General features: G+C 36.7%; 1 protein-coding gene across 1 annotated transcript in view; it reads right to left on the bottom strand.

Moving 5' to 3' along the window:
* The window catches only part of LNPEP (leucyl and cystinyl aminopeptidase), a 99,496-nt gene that overhangs the window by 37,121 nt on the left and 40,767 nt on the right, over positions 1–21,608 (bottom strand). The window contains exons 2-7 of the mRNA XM_082649896.1: positions 19,139–19,979; positions 14,522–14,660; positions 13,061–13,192; positions 3,399–3,519; positions 2,556–2,710; positions 791–904 (exon numbers count right to left, since the gene is read on the bottom strand). Of these exons, the coding sequence (XP_082506022.1) occupies positions 791–904; positions 2,556–2,710; positions 3,399–3,519; positions 13,061–13,192; positions 14,522–14,660; positions 19,139–19,979 (1,502 nt within the window). The remainder of the gene's footprint in view (positions 1–790; positions 905–2,555; positions 2,711–3,398; positions 3,520–13,060; positions 13,193–14,521; positions 14,661–19,138; positions 19,980–21,608) is intronic.

Here is a 21,608-nt window from a genome sequence, read left to right as displayed (position 1 = left end):
CTACTCTTTTTTTTTTTTTTAATTCTTTTCCCACATAGGCCATTACAGAGAGTATTCCTTTTTTGAAGCAACCTTTGATCATATATTCAGGAAGTTTAATAGAAAGTCACAGAACTTTAGAGTTGAAAGGGGTCTTTATACTTTTCCACCTACTGCTTGAATTATTTGGCAATATCTGTCATATATGACCTAGTGTGTCAAAATATCTCTAATGATAAGAAACATCTCCAGAGAGTCTAAGAACATAGTAACAATATTATCATGCTCCCTGTAACAAAATGGTGTTCCATGTCTTTGTAAATATGGTTTGTACCTAAAAAAAGCAAATTATTTGTCTGTATCAACTTATGTATCACTGTTGTAAGAAAGATCACAGTGATAACAGAGAGACAGCATTGCTACAAAATGTCTTAATTTTTTTCTCTTTAATAACATAGGATAAACAGTTTTGTTTTGCAAAAAGAGGCTTTTCAACTCTATCTAAATTCCTTCAAGCAGAAGGGCCACATCTATTAAAATAAAATGTAGCAAAGCAATTTAAAATGTTCATCTTAATGACAAAGTGTAAAATAATTTCACAAAATTTCAGCTTTCTGAAATACATCAGTAAATAAAAGCACAATTTTCACTGTCAAATCTCAAGTATAGAGATCAATAACAAAGGTCAATTTTATCATATCTTTCTAGAAACATTTTCATTACTCCAAATGAATGGAAAATACATGTTGAATATGATTTGGCTATTTTTCCCTCTGGCATTCATAGCAGGCCTAACAAATAGTGTACTTACACTGGAGAGCTCTCCGAATATTTTTTCCAAAGAGAAATACTCCATGAAAGTAGCAAAACCTTCATTTAGCCATACATCGTTCCACCACTGTATTGTTACCAGATTACCAAACCACTGTGGGAAAAAACAAACGACTAACCAACTTTACACTCTCAAGAATTTTCTAATAATTGAATTGTCAGATTAATCACCTATAACCAGATTACAATTACTGAAAAATATACTTATTACAGTTAACACAAACTATATTCAAATTAAAGACTTGCAAATAAATGATATTTGTAATATAAATTTACTTTAAAAGTAGAATTGCATAAATTGTATAAATTCACTTTAAAAGTAAAATAAAAAATTTAACATTTTACCTTAAATGAAACAGGCAAGAAAGACAATTAGCATATTTATCCATTTAACACACGTTATATACTAGGTAAACAAAAAGGAGTCACCTCATTAAAAGTAAGATTTCCTAGATAATGAAATGCTACTTTCTAATGTCAAGTTAGTAATATTATTTTCCATTGTATTTACAATCATCATGACAACTAAAAAATAAATTTCTATGTGAGGGATGTTCCTATAGTCAGAGAGCCTGGACTGCAGGTTTCTCCTCAGTCACCCAAGTTGAGGGCAGTATTTACATAATTCAAAACAGAATTCAAATAACATTCTGTAAGAAATTTGGCATGCATACAAATAAATGAAATCAGAAAGAACTTTAAATGGCTTTTTCCATGAGGTGGTAAGAAGAAGGAAAAAAAACGATACGAGACTCCCTTAAAAAAAATGCATCTCAAAATCCCTGAAATAAAGAGTGGTAAATAAAGAGTGAAATAAAGGGTGTGCAATTTAGTCAGTGTGGCCAAGGGCTTGTCTTGAGCCATCAGCAAAATGACAGGGTTACTAGGTACTGAAACAAAACAACTTTGAGAATTACAAAAGCATATTTTTCAAAGATATTATCTTAAAACCTGTTTCAGAGGAAGATGACTTGTAAGTCCTAAAGAAGAAGTAAATGAGAAACACTCCCCCAGGCGTGATGGCCGGACCCAGAATAACAGACCTAGAGCAGATCCCCCAAAAAACAACTTGTCTACATGCCTAAAACTGTAACAGTAAATAAGCATACGCTTCATATGCCAGCATGTCATGAAGCCCTCACGAGGGCTGCAGGGTGGGCTACAGACTGTGTCTGAGGTAGGCTGTCCACTGCCAGAGCATGTCCCACTCTTCCTCCACATGCTCCCACCATCACAACACCCCCGTACCATACCCTACCCTGATGAACACCTCATCGAGGGCACAAGAGAGACAAGGTGTTGGGGAAGAAAGAGGGAGGTTCATGTACTCATATAATTTTCTTTCTTTTTCTCTATGTCATACAGAGTACCTTCCATCTCCAGAATTAACTAAGAACCCAGTTTTAGCAGGAGACAAAACAATAAATCTAGTCCTGACAACTACAGTCCAAGAGTTGTAAGAAGAAGAGTACAACTCAGGGAAAAGGTTTCTTCCCCACCAAGTTATGAAAAGTAAGAGAGATAATGGATGTGAAAATGCTTTATAAACTGTAAAACCCTATACAAAACATTAAATAGCATTTTTATCCGAAAATTAAGTTTGTCTGAAAAGCATCATATTATTATGAAAGAAGGCAATGCTATAATAAAAAGCTGAATTATTATTAGCATCTAAATGTATTCTAAAACTCTAGGATATGAAACAGACCACAGGTGTGAGATATAACAGCCTTGGCTGCTGATACCTGATGGGCCAGCTCATGAGCGATGATTTTAGTAACCAGCTTTTTATCCACCACTGAAGAAGTATTATTATCATACAGAAGTGTCTCTTCTCGGAAGGTGAGCAAACCCCAATTTTCCATTGCTCCTGCTTCAAAGTCAGGAATAGCCACCAAATCTGGACATAACAAGAAAGAAGTTATCAACTTTACCCCATCTAAGGCACTCCCTAATTAAATCAAAATATTTTACCCATTGATCTATCACTGAATCAGAAGGCAGTGAATTCATTTATACGCCTAAGGAAATGAACCCTCCTAGCCCTGTATGCTCATCACCTACCTGTCAGTCGAGGAAGACCTGACCAACCCCCTGTAGAGTCACTGTTGCTCTGTCCCTGAGCAAGAGAAGATACCTAATTCCTTCACAGTGAAGAAGTTCCCAGAGCAAGGAGGACAAGAGGCAGGGCCAACGTTCTTCTAGCTAAAACCAGCTCCATGCTGAACAGCACTGAAATGCTCTTGCTTTCCTGAGCTCTCATTACTCCTATTATTATTTGAATTAGGAATTTCTTAGAAAATTAGAACTAGTCAAACTCCAGACTAAGCCCTAAGCAAATCCCCACTTACACAGCACCTCTGAAATAGTCCCATAAACTTCTAAGTGTTTTAAGCTCCACTTTCAGATACATCCATGGAATCTAAATAATCTTAACAAATACAAACAATTTTGAAGGCAAACAGTTAACAGTGTTTCTTGGTTTTCCTTTAAAATAACTTCGGCAAAAGTTCTTCCGAAAAAAACATTTGCAACATAAATCTAGGTTATAATGATAATGAAAATCAGAGGCACTGTTTGATTCTTACCCAGTTTCTTTAGTGGGTATTGAATTTCAAAGTAGTTTTGATAAAACTCAAGAAGCTTCACAGTTGTTTCCAAGGCATGGTGAACTTGACCAATCTTTTCTGGGACAGCATATATAGAAACCTAAAAGGTAACAGGTATGATGTAAAGACAGGTACAATTAAAATGGCATGATATTCAGGTGAACACTGTCAAGATTAGCATACCTGAGAACTACATAAAGATATATGAGATTTTTCAGGACAGCAACTCTCGCTTATAGTTCTTTTAACCCCTATAGGATTTAGCAAGTCATTTCCATACATACAACAATGTTAAAAAAAAAAAAAAGCAATCAGTAAGTTTAAAGTTAACATGATATTCGAAATAAACTATTTTATATCATATAGCAATTTATAAGCATCTGCCTGTTTAATTTTATGATACTCTTCTCTTCCTCTCCATTACCTACAATGGCCCTTCCCTGTCTATGAGCTATCAAACTGTGAATTATTTGAAGGCCAAAACTAAGTTTTCATCTTTTCAGCACCTATCACAGTGCCTGGCATCGAGCAGGCATTCAATACAGAGAAGTCACAGCTTACAAGGGCGTTAGTTCTAACATAAACACCTAAGACAGAAATGTTGAAATTACCCTGGGGAAACCTATTAGAGACCAACACATTCTCTTTCAGCAAGTATGGCACAGCCAGTTTTTCTTGGAAGCCTTGGAACTGCTTCCTTTTTTTTTTTCCTGCAGTTGTTGGCTCGTTTTTAAGGAACATGTTGTATCAAAAACAACCATACCCAGCAGAGTGAAACACTCAGTGAGTGGCACACAGTAACTAAAACCAGGTAAGCGGATACTGGGATTCATGCCCACACTGCCCAATCACTTCAGGGAGCATGCTCCAGGGAAGATGCAGTTGCCCACATGACTTAAATTGTTATTCTTTCCCTCTTTTTCTGATTAAGTGCATAAGTTAAATACATATGATGTAACTAACTATACATGTCTTATCAGTAAGTATCAAAGGCAAAATTTAAGCAGTTACATTAAAAGCAACAGGTTTTAAAAAGCAATATTTATTGTTTTTCAATTGACTGAAAGAAAAAATCCCTCTGTACTCAACTTGGGAAAGTAGGATATGGACAAGACACAGCAGAAGATAAAAACCTCAAAGATCCCAACAGGTGGGAAATAGAGACCTATTGAATAATTCACCATTTGAAAAAATACATTGGTGAACTCTAACCCCAAATTATTTTTGGTCTTTCATTAAAGCACTGAAAAACAGTCAACAATTTCTCAGAGGTCATAATTTCAGCTTTAATTGTCTTTATGTGGGGCCTTAGTCTATAGAACATATGCATTAATCACAAAAACATGGAGGTAACATGGCATTAAAAATTAAATATAAAGAAAAAATTTTAAGTAAACGAACAACAAAATAAATACACAAGCTCTGTAGTGAGACTGCCAGGTTCAAATCTCTGCTAGTTGTGTGAACTTAGTTAGCCTCAATCTCCTTATCTATAAAATGGTGATAAAAGTAGCTCCTATCCTCACAGGGTTACTGTCAGGATTAAATGAACTAGTATGTATAGAACTCAGAATAGTGCCTGACACAAAAGAAGTGTTCAATAAATAGTAGTTATTATCATTACTACAAATAGAATCCCATCAGAAATGGGGTAAAATATGTATGAGGAGAGCATTTGTGGCAACAGTGACAGGAACAATGAAGTGTTAGGAGTTACAGTTAGCCCATATACAATATGTTACTTTCTAAAGTAACTATGGAAGAAATTTAATATCACATCATGTGGCCAAGTGTACTTCACCAGCCCAGCACTCGAACATCTGCAGCCCTTGGTACAGGACTGTGACCACAGCTTATTGAATTCAGTCACCACCTGCCAAAGGACCATGCACACTTCCTGCATCATTCCCCCTGTGAAAGTGTTAGCACACAAGCACACACAACAAAGTCTGACATATTCTTCTTAAATCTAACTACCATTATAAATGACTGTACCAAGATCACTTGGAATTTGAGACCAGTCTTCATTATTTCTGCCTGCTCTTTCCACACATACATATTTTATGTTCCAGTCAATGTAACCATCTAGAAGATGCTGTCCTAATAGAAACACCACCCATATACTCCAGGTTCCTCCTCAAACATCCTTCTCCCAAACACACCATTTGGCCACTCCCATCACTATGTGTGAAAGCATCTTTCATTAGATGAAAAGTAAAGGGAGAAAAAAGAAGTTCACATGGAACTGAAATCTGACCAAAGGATCCACTGAGTCCCATTTCCGGAATACAATGACTAGGAAGAAAGGTAGTTTGGCATTTTCTCTTTCCTTCTACTTCTCTTCCTTTAAAATATGTGCTGTGATTTCTCACTAGAGATGAATTGTCAGGTCATTACATTATTATCATGCTTGTTTTAAGAGCAACAGAAGCAGTAAGAAATAAACAAAGAAAGCAATCTAGTTCAACAAAGAAGTTTTGACCAGCACCCTGCACTTGGTAAGAGCACTCTAAACACTGTTAAATGCAAGCCAACTGGTGCTCAGGCCTTACAACTTAAAACTTTTCCTACAACATCTCTTGCTAAGACTGAGAGATTTATAAAAGACACAAAAAAGTCTCCTAGTCAGCTCTCAGAGAAAAGAGTTAAGACTGAGGAACAGCAGGTTTGTTAGGTTTAACTTACTCTGCTCCTTAATTTAATAAGAAGCAAAAACTAGATAAAAGCAAAACCAGAACCAAACCTCATCCCCCACAAAGAACAACAATACAGCCTGCAAGATTTATGAAGACAGAAAATGTTGGAATCTTCCAATACTAAGTTTCCTGAAAAACACCAGCTTTCCTAAACAGACAGCTGAACATACAAAAAGCATAAATTCCTTAAAAAAATAAAACAACCCCAAAACAAAAAAACCTCACCAGAATGAAGTCTATCCAGAATAATTGATTACATGGCACTTGAGACTTTAGGAGAATGATATAAATTACGTATAATGTCCCTAGTTGGTGGAAGGATACTTGAGGAAATGTTGTTTGTGGAGCTAAGTCATGTTCCTGACTAAATAAGAATAAATTAAAATTATAACTTCACATGGATAATAGTGTTGAAGGTTCTGTTTGGATGTTAAACAGATATGATGTCCACATCTGACTAACCACCAATGGATTCTGATTCTATAAATTAGACCTGTCTATGGTAAAAACAAAATCAGGTAATGGCAACAACAAAATAAAAACCTCAAGACAAACTGATAAAGTGTATTTCAAAACTAGCCTCGAATTTTCTAGGTAATTCTGGCATTCCTGAAGGCAGAGAGAGGTTTAAGGAACATTGAATAATGGACAGAAATGATAAAACAAATGTTCTCTCTTTCTTTAGGTCTTTGACAACATAGTAATCTTTATCACTGAACAGGCCACGTTTAATAATCCACAGTCAACTTTGACATTTTCAGTTGTTTACTATGACTGACATTAATAAGTAAAGCCCTACTGCCTTATTCCTGAATCTTGTGAAATAGGCCTAATGTCAAATATTACAAAATAGAACATACCCTAGAGATTACATTTTAGTGGAACAAAAATCCTTTATTAGACTCTATGTCTGAATTTCTGATCACCATACCTACAGAAATCACGTCATTTGTTGTAAGAAGCAGTATATTGTGGTAGACAGTGAATTCTGACTATCATTTACTGGCTATGTAATCTAGGTCAATTACTTAACCTCTCTGGTACACTGTTTCTTCATTAGCAATATGAGGCTAATGCCTTCCTCTCATCTGGTTTATAAAATAAAAAGATGTTTATAAATGAGAGCTCAAGACAACTGCCTGCACAGAGTATAACTCCACACATGCTAGAGTCTCCCCCATTTCCTAATAAAAAGAGAAAGTTAATAAAACAGTTGTTTATTTGTAATTTTTTCAAAACACATTTACTACTGGGTAGCATTAAAAATGATAAAGGTTATTTATATTTATATATACAAGGGAGTTTACATACATACAAGGGAGTTTCTCTGTGTGTGTATTACTATCTGCCAGGTACCGAAGATTTTACAGGAATTTAAAAAACTTAATCCTTGAGAGAGCAGGCTAATATAGACAATATAGTATTAGAGTTGTGGAAGGTGAGGTTTAGAGAATTACAGAGCAGTCTGCCCAAGGGCACATAGGTAGAAAGCTGTATAGGAGAGATTTGAACCGAGGTAGATGCCAGAGTCCATGTTTAACCATGTTGCTTCCTAATACATGTAAATAAAAAGCAAAAAAAGTCACTTGAAACTCCTCTCTCTCTTTCAATCTCTCTCTCTTTCCAGTTGACCCTTGAACAATGACGGGGTTGGGGCAACAACCCTTAGAGCAGTTGAAAATCTGAGTATAACTTATAGTCAGTCTTCCGCATCTAAGGATTCAAACTATGGATCGTGTAGTACTGCAGTATTTACTATTGAAAAAAATCTGCAATAAGTGGACTTGTGCAGTTCAAACTCATGTTCTTCAAGGGTCAACTGTTGTGGACAAAATATATATATATATATATGTTATATATATATATGTTATACATATATGTTATATATATGTTATATGTTATATATATATGTTATATATAAGATATATATATATAATATATGAGGTATATATCTGAGCAGTGAATAATTCAGCCTTACTAGATGAAAGAATTCCACTGGAGCAACTGGAAATATAACCGAATTTATGAGGGCCTTGAATATCACAGAATTATGAGTTTGAATGTAATCCTACAGGCAGTAAGAAGCCAGCATAGCTGTTGAAAGAAAGAGAGAGAGAGGGAGGGAGGGGGAGAGAAAGAGAGGGAAAATAAAAAGCCAAGACTACATACATTTTGAGATACAATAAAAAGTGCTGGGGATTTTATATCAAAGAGTGTGATAAGAACTACAACAGAGATGTAACTAAAGTGCTATGAAATATCAGAGAGGGAATGATTAATCCCAGCTGGGGAAAGAACGAAAAGTTTCAAGGAGAGGGTGGTACTCAGCTGGCTCTTGAAGAAGCAACCTGACTTAAGATTGAACCTTTTAGGTTTTATCAAGGCTGCAACATCTGCATCAAGGGCTAAATTTGGGGTGCAAAACTTGAAGAGAGATTAATTGAATTTTTTTCAGAATTAAACCAGTCTTAAAATCCTTTCGAAAGGACTCCGAAAAACTCTTTGGTTTAGACTTGCCCAAAACTCTTTTAAACCCAAAGGTGAGTAAATGATATTGAGCACTTACTCAATGTAGTCCACATTACCCTTGAACACGAACAGGTCTCCATCCTTTGAGCATGAAGTCATATGGCAGTGTTATTGCTTATGAAGAGCCAGATAATCCTTACCTCACCCCTTCTCTCTAAGAGTTAATGGAGTAGACATGATAATCTTTTCTAACAGAAGGAGTATGCCCCTCTTAATTAGCAAATAATAAGATCCAAATACAATGTGATTAAAATAAAGTTCTTTGGTCTGGAAAGGAAGCCCAAATCCAAGTGAATGTGTTCAAAGGGTAGAAAACATACCCTGGTGGGGATCAAAAATATGAAAAAAAAATTCCATCATATTTCTATCATGAAAAATAATCATTTTTAGCTTTAAAAGACCCTTTTCTCCTATGTTGTTAGTATGTGAAGATATTAGCTTTTTAAGGTCTTTACAGTGAAATTAAGGCATAAAATCCAATCAAACAATCATTTACAGAAGATTCAAACAACGAAGAAAAGCAGAGGAGCCTAATTAGAACAAAGGGTCAATCTTGACAAATTACAGACATAGCAGACATTTAAACAATCTTCTCTCTTTAAGATGAAGAAAATTCAATCAGGACTTGCTTTTTCAAAAGGTGCATTCAAATGACTTTTACAACTTGGAGTTTTTCTTCTAACTAAATTTTTATGCTATCTTTTAAGTCTGCACAATATTCTAGATTTGCTGCTGTCCAATAAAATTTTCTGCATTGATGGAAATATTCAATATCTTTGATATCCAATAAGGTAGCCACTAGCCACAAGAATGCTAGAAATGTGGCTACTGAGACTAAGGAAGTGAATTTTAAATTTAATTAATTTTTGCAGCTTTAATGATATAATTAACATATATTATGTAAATTTAAGGTATACAACATGTTCATTAGATACACTTATATATTGTGAAATGCTTACCACAGTAGCACGAGTTAACACTTCCATCACTTCATATAACTACCATTTCTTTTGCATGGTGAGAACATTTAAGCAACTTTCTTTGCAACTTTCAAATATATAATACAGTGTTAACTATAATCACCATGCTGTACATTAGCTCCCCAGAACTTATTTATAACTGGAAGTTTGGACCCTTTGACCAACATCTCCCCATCTCCCCCACCCCTCAGGCCCTGGCAACCACAAGTCCACTGTTTCCATGAGTTCAGTTTTAGATTCCACACATAAGTGAGGTCATATAGTCTTTGTCTGTCTGACTTATTTCACTTAGCATAATGCCCTCAAGGTCCATATATGTTGTCCCAAATGGCAAGATTTCCTTCTTTCTTTCTCATGGCTGAATAACACTCCATTGTGTGTGTGTGTGTGTGTGTGTGTGTGTATGTGTGTGTATATACACACACATACACAGACGACATCTTCTTTATCCATTCATCCGCACTTAAGTTATTATTATGAATAATAATATTATTGTTAGTAATGCTGCAACAAATATGGAAGTGCAGACCTCTTTAAGATCCTGATTTGATATATATCCTGTGGATATATACCCAGAAGTGGGATTGCTGGATCATATGATGGTACTATTTTTAATTTTTTGAGGAACCCTCATATTGTTTTCCACAGTGGCTACACCAATTTACATTCCCACTAATAGCGCACAAAGGTTCCCTTTTCTCCACATTCTCACCAACACTTGTTACTTATGTCTTTTTGATGGCAGTCATTCTAACAGGTGTGAGGTGGTATCTCACTGAGGTTTTGATTTGCATTTTCCTTCTGATTAGTGATATTGAGCACCTTTTGATGTATCTGTTGGTCATCTGCATGTCTTCTTTGGAAAAATGTCTATTCAGTTCCTCTGCCCTTTTTTAACCAGATTGTTTGGTTTTTTGCCACTGAGTTGTATGAGTTCCTTATATATTTTGAATATTAATCTCTTATCAGATATTTGATATGTTCTTCCATTCCACAGGTTACCTTTTAATTTTGTTGACTGTTTCTTTTGCAGTGCAGAAATTTTTAGTTTGAGGTTCTCCTACTTGTTGATTTTGGCTTTTGTTGCATGTGCTTTGGTGTCATATACAAAAAATTGTTGCCAAGACCCATGTCAAAGAGCTTTTTCTCTATGTTTTCTTCTAGGAGTTTTATACTTTCAAATCCTACATATAAGTCTTTAATCCATTTCCAGTTAATTTTTGTGAGTGGTGAAAGATAAGGGTCCAATTTCATTCTTCTGCATGTGATGATCCAGTTTTCCCAGCACCATTTATTGAAGGGACTACCCTTTCCCCACTGAGTATTCTTGGCTCCCTTGTCATATATTAGTTGACCATTTTTGCAGAGTTTATTTTTGGGGTCTTGATTCTTTTCTATTGGTCTGTGTCTACTTTTATGCCAGTACCACACTCTTTTATTACTATGCATATGATTTTGATTACTTTATCTCTGTAGTATAGTTTGAAATCAAGGAAGTGTGATACCTCCAACTTTGTTCTTTTTTCTCAAGATTGCTCTAGCTATTTGAGGTCTCTGCGGTTCCATACAAATTTTAGGATTATTTTTTTCTATTTCTGTGAAAAATGCCATTAGAATTCTATTGCATTGAATCTATAGATTTTTTTTAACGCTTGGTAGAATTCACCAGAGAAACTGATCTGATCCTGGGCTTTTCTTTGTTGGGATGTTTTTGATTATTAATTCAATCTTTCTTTATATTACTGATCTGTTCAGATTTTTTTATGTCTTCATGATTTAGTCTTGGTAGATTGTATGTTCCTAGGAGTTTATTCATTTCTTCTAGGTTATCCAATTTCTTGGCCTATAGTTATTCACAGTAGGCTCTTATGATCCTTTGTACTTCTGTGGTATCAGCTGTAATGTCTCCTTTCATTTCTGATTTTGAGTCTTCTTTTTTCACTAGTTAGTCTAGCTAAAGGTTTGTCAATTTCATTTACCTTTCTAAAAATCCAGCTCTTCGTTTTGTTGATCTTTTCTACTCTCTTTCTGGTATCTATTTCATTTATCTGCTCCGATCTTTGCTTATTTCCTTCCTTCTGCTAACTTCGGACTCAGTTTGTTATTCTTCTTCTAGTTCCTTGAGGTGTAAAGTTAGGTTGTTTATTGAGATCTTTCTTTTTTCTTAATGTAGGCATTTATCACTCTAAAGTTCCCTCCTAGAACTGCTTTTGATACATCCCATAGAATGCATATACCACATTATACTATTAGAACATTCTGAATTTTACTATATAAATACCTTTTCCAGTGTGTTGTACATTTTCATGTTTTCATGTTACTAGCTAGTGTCCTTTCAATTCAGCTGGAAGCACTCCTTTCAGCAATTCTTGTAAGGCAGGTCTAGGGGTAAGGGGCTCTCTCAGCTTTTTTTTCTTGTATGGAAAAGTCTTTCTCACTCCTTCATTTCTGAGGATAACTTTGCTGGATAAAGTATTTTTGGTTGGCAGTTTTTTCCTTTCAGCACTCTGAATATATCATTTGCTTCTCTCTTGTGTTCTAAGGCTTCTTCTCAGAAATCCACTGATAGATTTATGGTAGTTCCCTTATAAGTTATAAGCTTCTTTTCTTTTGCTGCTTTTAAGATTCTCTTTGACTTCTGACCATTTTATTATAACGTGTCTTGGAGAAGACCTCTTTAAGCTGAGTGTGTTTGGTAACCTATGAGCTTCATGAACTTGGATATCCAAATTTCTCCCCAGATTTGCTAAGTTCTCAGCAATTATTTTTTTAAGTAAGCTTTCTGCCCCCTGTTCCCTATGTTCTCCTTCTGAAACTCCAATAATTCACAAATTGTTTCTTCTGGTGGTGTCCCACAAATCATGTAGGCTTTTGTCACTTCTTTTTCATCCTTTTTTCCTTTGTTCTTCCCTGACCACATAATATAAAATTTCCTGTCTTCTAACTCGCAAATTCTTTTTCTTGCTTGATCCATTCTGCTGCTGATGGTCTGTATTGCATTTTTCATTTCATTCACTGTATTTTTCAGACCCAGAATTTCTGTTTGGTTCTTTTTTTTTTTTTATGATTTCTATGTCTCCGTTAAACATCTCATTTTGTTCATGTACTGTTTCTTGATTTAATTAAATTGTCTTTCTGTGTTTTCATATTATACAGCACAGTTCTAGAGGCTTTCTCATACATATATTGTCTTACTGAAATTCTCTGATAAAAGTAAAATTTAAAGGAACTTAAAAATTATTGATTTTTTTGGTATTCAAATAATAACAGTAAATAACAACTAAGTAAAAAGTAACACTGCTGGTATAAAATGTCAGAGTTGTGAACCAAAAGATTGTTTTCCTTCATAAAGCAGTTACCAGATATCATGAAAGGATTCCTCTCAACCTCCTGTGAATACAGGTTTTCAAGACAATTACCACAACAACATACATACCAGGGTTCCATTTATGTCCTGACTCAGATTCTTCAACTCCCCCACAACGAAAGCAACCAGGTAAGTGCTCATCTTCACACTCTCAGAAAACTCATCCTGAACAAGTCCATCTTCCATAATGACTGATGACTTCTACAAGCAATGGGGAAAATGACAGTTCTGTAACTGTGAGAATAAATGACAGTGACATATAAACTGGGAAACTGAAGACTCAAATAGGAAATAAGTAGTGAAGATGCTGGCATATTTTAATCCCTCAGCACAAGTTTCCAAACAACACGGCCCTCAGTCTCAGTCTGTTCTACCATCCTTCATCATGAGGACATACTGAGTACAGTAAAAATCCTTAAGAAGTTCCTAGTCTCAAACAATGGCTTTAAATAAATAAATGTAAGTTAGAAACAGTAAGTAGCAGTGGCTCTGTTTCTCCCCTTTAAAACACCATCAAAACCAAAAATCCTTCCTTATGACCTAGGAGTGCTCCATTCTACTGCTACAAATACATTCACACAAGAATGAGCTACAGCTGGTTAATCCCGCCAAATGATCTGAAATGGCTTCGTAAAGGACCGTGCTGATGACCACAAGAAGGCTTAGTGGGATTAAAGGTGATAAGTCACTAGAGAAGTCTGCAGTACACACAAGATGAGGGAAGGCGGGTAACCTTCCAGGATTTTCCAACCATGAATTTAAAATATATTTTGGGTTACTAGGCAAGTAAGCATTTGACCTCTCTTAGAGAAAGATTAAGGTGAAGAGTACAGCTAAGAGTAGAGCTGCTGAAGTGACGTCCTTCTTGAAGGACAGACCATGTCCTCTCCTTGACTCAAGGGCTGACTCATAGTCTGTGAGATGTGGCTGCTCCTCCCCGCCAGTCACATGGCTTCTGAGAGGTTGCTATCAGCTGCACACAGCTCTCAGGTGTAACAAAAGGACCCCCCCCCCAAGTTCTGTTCAGCATAAAAACAGTTCTGCCTGATTTCACCCCCACTACTTCCATGCAGAGCCCACAGCCAAGAAAGATGTCCATGTTCTTGTTGTTCAACCTCCATGTTACCTTCTCGATTTCTCAGTAACCAGTAGAACACCAAGGTCAATCATGATTCAACACTACCAAATATCACTGTTTAGAATAGCAAATTCACCACGTCTTTGAAAATATCACTGTGCTCTTTAGTAGCAGTTCACAGTATTAATATTTGCAGAACTTTAGTACAATAGCACAGACTTCACACTTCCTGCCCATACCTTCCACATCCAGTCTTTCTCTTTCCTCAAGTGCTTCTCAGGCTGACTTTCCAATTGATTCCAATACATATTTTACTTTTATTTAAGCATTTTAAGAAAGAATAAGAATGTATATGATTTTAATCATTCTCAACAGTATGGCAAAGAAGAATTCAAGTATTCAAAACAAAGAGACCCACTCAAAGATTTTACATTCAAGGAACAGAACAGTACCTTAGGCATATTTGATAAAGCAGTGTATTGCTCATCTCTTATGATCCTGATGATAAATGTGGCTTTAAATGCTGGTTCATCAAAACAAGGAAAAGCAGATCTTGCTGCCAAGGGTTCAAACTGAGTTGCTGCAAAGTACCTAAAACAAATGCAAATCCATCCAATAGTTATTGAGTACCTACTATTCAAGGCACCTTGCCAAGTTCTAGGGATACTAAGATAAATATCATACAAGCCCAGACATTAAAGGATTCTCAATCAACTGGGAGAGGCAGAGGTGATACAGTAGAAAGTTATCAGGCTGGGAATCACATCCGAATAGTGCGAACAAAGCAGTGGAAACAAAGGGTAGGAAAAAAAATCTGCCTAGCGGTAGAGACACTGTAAGGAAACTGGTGATAAAATATGAAGAGGGCCTTTAAAAATGAGGAATATTTGAAAAGGTAGAGAAAGGAAGATAGTGCAGCCTAGAAAGAGTAGGAAGCACAAGGAAGGACTGAGCAGTGCATATTCAGGGACTGGGGGTGGGTGTCCAACGTGGCTGGAGATGAAGCCACAAAGATAGGATACAGCTGGCCACTGAGGTCTTAAAAAGGTTTCTGATGAAAGATCACTATAAAAGATTGTCATCCATTGCCATTATTCTCTGTACAGACGATGGCTTCATAACACTAAACCTCAAACTCACAACCTGCACTTTCATGAGGACTGAAAAAACTAGGTGTCCTATAGTATGCTGGTGTTCTTTACTCTCTTCAAAAACGAATCAAAAATTTTCCTCCTCTCCTACAGCAACAACACTTGAGAATTTAACTATAAGTCCTCAATTAAAGGTTGGGAGAAAAGCATAAGAAGAGGAGAAATGCAGATTTTTAGTTAAGCAGAGGAATGAAATAGATCTGCATTTGGGAAATCATACAAACATGGTCATAAGGAATCAGGACAAGTGTGGCCCTGGTGTGCACATATCAGCTACCAGTCAATATGGTACATAGATAACCACCACTGTGGACATGATTGCCTCGCTTGCTTAGGACTTAGTCCACCTAGAGGGGTGGGGTAGGGAGGGTGGGAGGGAGACGCAAGAGGGAGGGGATATGGGGATGTATGTATACGTATAGCTGATTCACTTTGTTATACAGCAGCAACTAACACAACAATGTAAAGCAATTATACTCCAATAAAGATGTTAAAAAAAAAAAAAAAGGCAAGTAGAAAAGAGTGTAAGATTTAGAGTCAGAAGACCCAAACTCTGCAACTTACCAGCCATATGACTTCAGCAAATCAGTGATCTACATCTCATTTCCTTATTTGTTAAACTAGGGTCAAGGTAGGATCCCCTACCAAACATTTAGGGTTTTTGCTAGAATCGAATAAGACTATTCATAGTAACAACCACTTGTATGCCATAAATTCCTACACAGATTTCTATCATAAATGCTGGATAGTCATAACTCTTCCTTCATGCTTAGAATTACTGTGCTTCTGTCCTAGTAAGGATTTGCCCAAATAACTGTTTGTTAGGGTAAACTGCAAGAACGACAGCAATCAACATATGTGAAACAATTTAAAAATATGTTTCGAACATTCCATTTCTTCACCCAACTCCCAAATTCTTACCCAGTTAACTGAAGATTTTGGAGGAGGGCCACAGGGGACCAAGGTATAAAGTTTGATGACATCTTTACTATTCATGAGAGTCTACTTGGACCATCATTTTGGATAAAAACTGGATTATAATGTTCTAAGACAAATAAGATCTTAAATTATTATTAAAAGAGATGCAATAAGAACTATCTTACATAGAAGCCCCTTTGAAAAGGCTGCTGCTTGATGATACTTATAAGCTATTCTATCTAAGCTGAATACCTCAAAGCTTGTTCTTTCATTAGTGACTGCATTTGCCTTCAGAAATACTAGTTGCAGTTTGAGCACCACCTCCAGGAGCACTGAAGACAGTTATGAATTAGCTGAGGGTCAGTAAGAGAATTCTACGCACTGGTGATAACAATGGGTAAAGAGGTGAAAACTAAGGAAGCTGGTGCACCACAGTGGTTAAGAATGTGGTCTTTGTAGTTAAAATGACTTTGGGTTTGAGTTCCCCTCTGCTACTTGCTAGCCATAAGATGCTGAATGAATTACTTCATGTGGCTCTGCTTCCTCATCTGTAAAGTGAATAAAATATAATTTCCACCTCTTAGTGAGTTTGACAAGATAAAAGACTAAACATATAAAATGCTTGCAACAGTTTCTAGCACTTCAGTTCTCAAGTAAATATGGGCTGCCATTACTACTGGAACTCAGGAAAGTGCACATGAAGTTCATTAAGGCAGGTGAGGGGCTGTGAGAGAAAAAAAAAAAAAAAAGGCCCAGATCTTGAAAGAAATTGAACTAAATCTTGTTAAAAATGAGGAACTGCTGAAGGATCATAAACCAAAGACCAACATGGTCAGATCTGTACTTCTAGAAATAGTCTGGCAGCAGTGTGGAAGATGGGGGAAAGAGGAGGGGGAAAGCTGTAGTAAGATTAGAGGTCAGGGGTTCAGTTAAGAAGATGACTCAAGAGTTTGAGAAAAAGACACTGAGAGATTGAAGAACAAAGAAATAAAACACATCTCCAGCCTAAATTCCTTTGCTAGTTTTTTAGTATCAGTTTGTTATCTAGAACCTTAAATCTATGGTCAACAATTTCTAGATTTAACTGCAAGGTTACTGACCATCTCCACTTCTTAGATGACACAGGTAAAGTTCCTTTACCACAAGCAGTGTCAGTACGTTTGACATTTACACTTACTTTGATTTTCCAATCGATAGGAAATATATCCCTTAATTACTTTATCTACTTGTTTTGAATTACAGTTTTCAGGCCTCTTGAAAGGTAGAAATAATTACTTTATCTACTTGTTTTGAATTAGTTTTCAGACCTCTTGAAAGGTATAAATAATCTTCTAAACTTCTATCTTGCATCAAGATATATAATCATGTGGGGTATCCATTTTATGGAACCAGGTAGGTTAATGGATGTATATAGTTTTTGTAATAGCAGAGTTTCACAAATTTTAAAGTACTATTTAAAAAAAAATACTCTACTTCATAATTTTAAGAATGTCTTCCCATAGTATGAGTGTGTTTCGTGTTTGGTAATTGCAATCATTGTTGCTTTTGTTGTGGTCATCCATTTACAATGTTTGGTGTCAGTTTATTTATCTCCCGTAAAAATAAAATACAGTGTGTATGTGTGAGAAAAAAAAAAAAAAAGAATGTCTTCCATTTTTCTAGCATTTTCCACAACTCAATCCAGCCCACAGCAAAAGGGTCAACAAGTAACCCTGTCCAAAACCACCTCACTCTGCCACACAACATTGACTCTTCCCATTATATACAGGCAGGCCCAAGAGGATCCGAGGGCAATAATCTGATTGGAAGAGATGACTAGGGTATTTGTCGTAAAGGTCTGATTGCATACTAAGAACACTGTTGTTATGTATATCCTATAATTCCTAGAGATGATGGAGATTATAGAAGGAGAAGTAAAGCCTAGAAGCCCCAAGCTACCCCTGCAATTATCAGTTTGCTTTTCATGTCAGATCTCATGGCAAGAGCCAGCATGCCATTTATTTTAAAAGTATTACGTTAAGGGGAAAGAGAAATATTACTTATCTGAATGGGACTATAGATCTTGCTTTGTCTCTTTCTCTAGTTAAGAAGGATCAAAAAACTTAAGACAGATTTAAAATATTCATTTCTATTTTTCTCAGTATACCAACATACATTAGCCAAATGGACCTCAATGGTAATTCACACACCGGTTTGCAGAGGAACATGAGAGAATGCTCCAATGCACTAAGCAGATCTGACAAGGACTTTGCACACGTAAGAGAAGTGACATTACTGCTACTTAAGAATAGTCTGTATGCAACTGTGCACTGCATCTTTCCAGAAATTCAAACTACATCTATGAATACTAAGATTAAAGAACAAAATATATGGTTTAAATGGGGAGCTGAATAATTTTATGTTTTAAGTCACTTTTTTAAAATGAATCTCTCCAAGATTTCTTTTTTTACTTTTCCATCAGAAATCCAAAATAGAATGGCATTAAAAAGACAAAACCCAGCAAAGATTAAGGATACTAAAAATTACATATATAAGTATACAACACTTCTTCATGCTTTCTTTCTCCATCTCAGTAAGCACCTCCTAAAAGTTCCACACAATAGGAAACTAAGACTGAAAGAATAACCTGTGTTCTTCTATATCTGGTTCACATGGAGACCTTGAAGGTGACAGAAAACTACATTCATCTTATAAGATACGAAAAGCTCAATATAACTTAAGTGTTTGTGATAGAGAATGTAACTGATATAATCCTTGTCCATCTCCTTCCGTCAGCATGCCCCCAGCCCCACCGTGACATATCATATATATGATACATACTCAAGGCTTTGACTAAGAGAGAAAGAGTATACTCTTCCAAATCACCATTCTACTATTTTTCACCTAACCTCTTAAATTAAAAAAAAATTGCAGTTAATGTCTCTAGTGTGGGCAACGGGATCCATATTGCAGAAGTCATCAGAGAGCAAAGAAGCAGAATCGTTTAAGAGGGCTACATACTTTTTCTCATTACTTTCATCTGTGTAGGAGATGCCATAAAACCCATAGTAAGAACTAGATATATTTGCCGAATACTCTATCTTCAAGGTATAATTGTGCCCTTCAAGAAGGGCCTCAGGGGCAACAATGGCGATTTGTTCATGAAATGGATATTCCAGGACATCGACTTGTTTTTCTTGGCTTGAAACTGCTGACATAAAGGTCACTCTTGAAATATTATGGCCTGTGCTGTGAAGAACTATGTTCCATGTGGCCTGAAGAGCCTGGAGTGAAATCGTCACAGAGCCCCTGAATGTCATCGAGGTTAGGTTTGGGTGTAGGTTAAGTTCATAGCGTACTGGCATAATGGCAGTGGGAAGCCTGATTTGTGCCCATGGAAACAACTTCCCATTAGTTGCAATTGGCTGAATTAATCCCATTGATTGGTTTTTTTTGTGGCAGCCTTCTTTAGTAAAGGTACATCTGGGCAGTAGATAAATCACCATGATTACAGAAACAGCAACCACAATGACAAAAGCACAGACCACCATGGTCCTCGCAGACGGTACTGAACAAGTCCCATCTGAGCTCTGCCTGTAGCCGGCTGCACTGTTTCGAAGGCCCGAGCTCCTGTTCATGAAGGACATGCCCAGCAGCTTTGCGGACGACTCATAATCCTCTTCGTCCTCATCCATCTCATGCTCACCAAGACCCCGCACCAGCAGTCGTGAACCCCGGGGCTCATATTCCACCTCATCAGGCTCTAGAGGATGTAAACAAGGTTCTTTGGCTAAATCCACCACATCTGGTTCTTCCTCAAACATGCTGTTTTCAATCATATTCCTGGGGAGCTGAAGCCGATCTAAAAAAACCAAAACATAAGGACCAGGCACAGAGTTAGAAAAAAAAAAAAAGCTCATAATACCACGTTTAATCTAAGGATTTTTTTTTAATCACTAAGACTTATTTCCATCTAAGAGGTGCTGAATTAAATGTTTATAATATTCTTGTGTCATCCATTAAAAACTCAAGCATAGATAAGAGCATATCACAGTCTTAAAATAAGAAAGCTAAACAAACAGGCTAGTAAAAAGGCAGCTGAGATTAAATACTGATTTCCTTAATACACTCCTGCCCAACAACCTGGGCCCTTGTCCTGAGCTTTAGAGGGCCCTGCTTTTGCCTGCCTCTAGCTGTGCACGTCCCCAACAGGGTGAGGAGTCAGTAAGATCAAAGAATGCCCATCCATAGTCCATGGCCCTCTTCTGCAGTCTAGGTACCAGAATCCCCAGAATTCCTGCCTGAAAGGCTCAAACCTGCTTCTACGGCCTTTGTGGGTCTCCTCTCTGAGTCCCATTCTCCCTAGGGAGGACCACAGTTGGAATGCCCATTCATAGCTTGAATGATGGGTAAGCAACAGGCTGGATTACTTAGTTCCCCTTGGAAGAGGGATGTTTCTGTTCCACAGCAAACTGCAAGGGTCAAATTATATAGGAAATTTCCATAATCAAGAAATAATTTTTAGGAGTTCCCTGGTGGCACAGTGGTTAAGAATCCACCTGCCAATGTAGGGGACATGGGTTCGAGCCCTGGTTTGGGAAGATCCCACATGCCGCGGAGCGACCAAGCCCATGCGCCACAACTACTGAGCCTGTGCTCTAGAGCCCGCGAGCCACAACTTCTGAGCCCGTGTGCCACAACTACTTCAGCCCGCGCGCCCAGAGCCTGTGCTCCGCAACAGGACAAGCCACTGCAATGAGAAGCCCGGGCACCGCAACAAAGAGTAGCCCCCGCTTGCCGCAACAAAAGAAAGCCTACACACAGCAACAAAAGACCCAATGTAGCCAAAAATAAATAAATAAATTTATTTTAAAAAAAAGAAATAATTTTTAAAAAGACAAAAGAACTATAAAAATCAGATAAAACTACAATCCAACCTGTCTTTTCATGCTTCCAGAGCATTTAGAAGTACAAGAGATTCCCCTCTGTAACAACCACATAATACACCATAAGTGTAAGTGGATCCTGGGGTGGGGTAGTGGTGGGAACTTTTAAAACCACACAAAAAAGCTGCACTCTCCAACTTGCCAGGAATCACTAAGAAAAAAAAAAAGACTCAAAAAGTAGAGGAGTAAATAATAGCATACAGATCAATAATTCCTAGGGCTAGATTGAAAGTTTGACAAGTGAAACCCTCATTAACCTTTCCCTACAAGGTACTTTATACAGATCATTTCTAATCCTCACAATAATTCTATAAAATGGCAAGTATTATACTATTTCAGACACAAGAAAACAAACAAGCCAAAAACAGAAATAGGAGTTAATTTACCTTCACAAAGTCACAGTTATTTAGTCACAAAACTGATACTAGAACTCAGGTCTAAAACTCTGAACCCAAATTTTAGATTCTTTCCATTATTATATTGCATCTCCCTACTCAACTAGCTCAAAGGATGAGAGCTTGTACCTATTTATTTCTTTTGTATTT

The sequence above is a fragment of the Grampus griseus genome, assembly GCF_964374135.1.
Source record: "Grampus griseus genome assembly, chromosome: 3".
Taxonomy (NCBI): domain Eukaryota; kingdom Metazoa; phylum Chordata; class Mammalia; order Artiodactyla; family Delphinidae; genus Grampus; species Grampus griseus.
The sequence above is the reverse complement of the archived record's forward strand: the minus strand, read 5'-3'. Positions and strand labels throughout refer to the sequence as shown.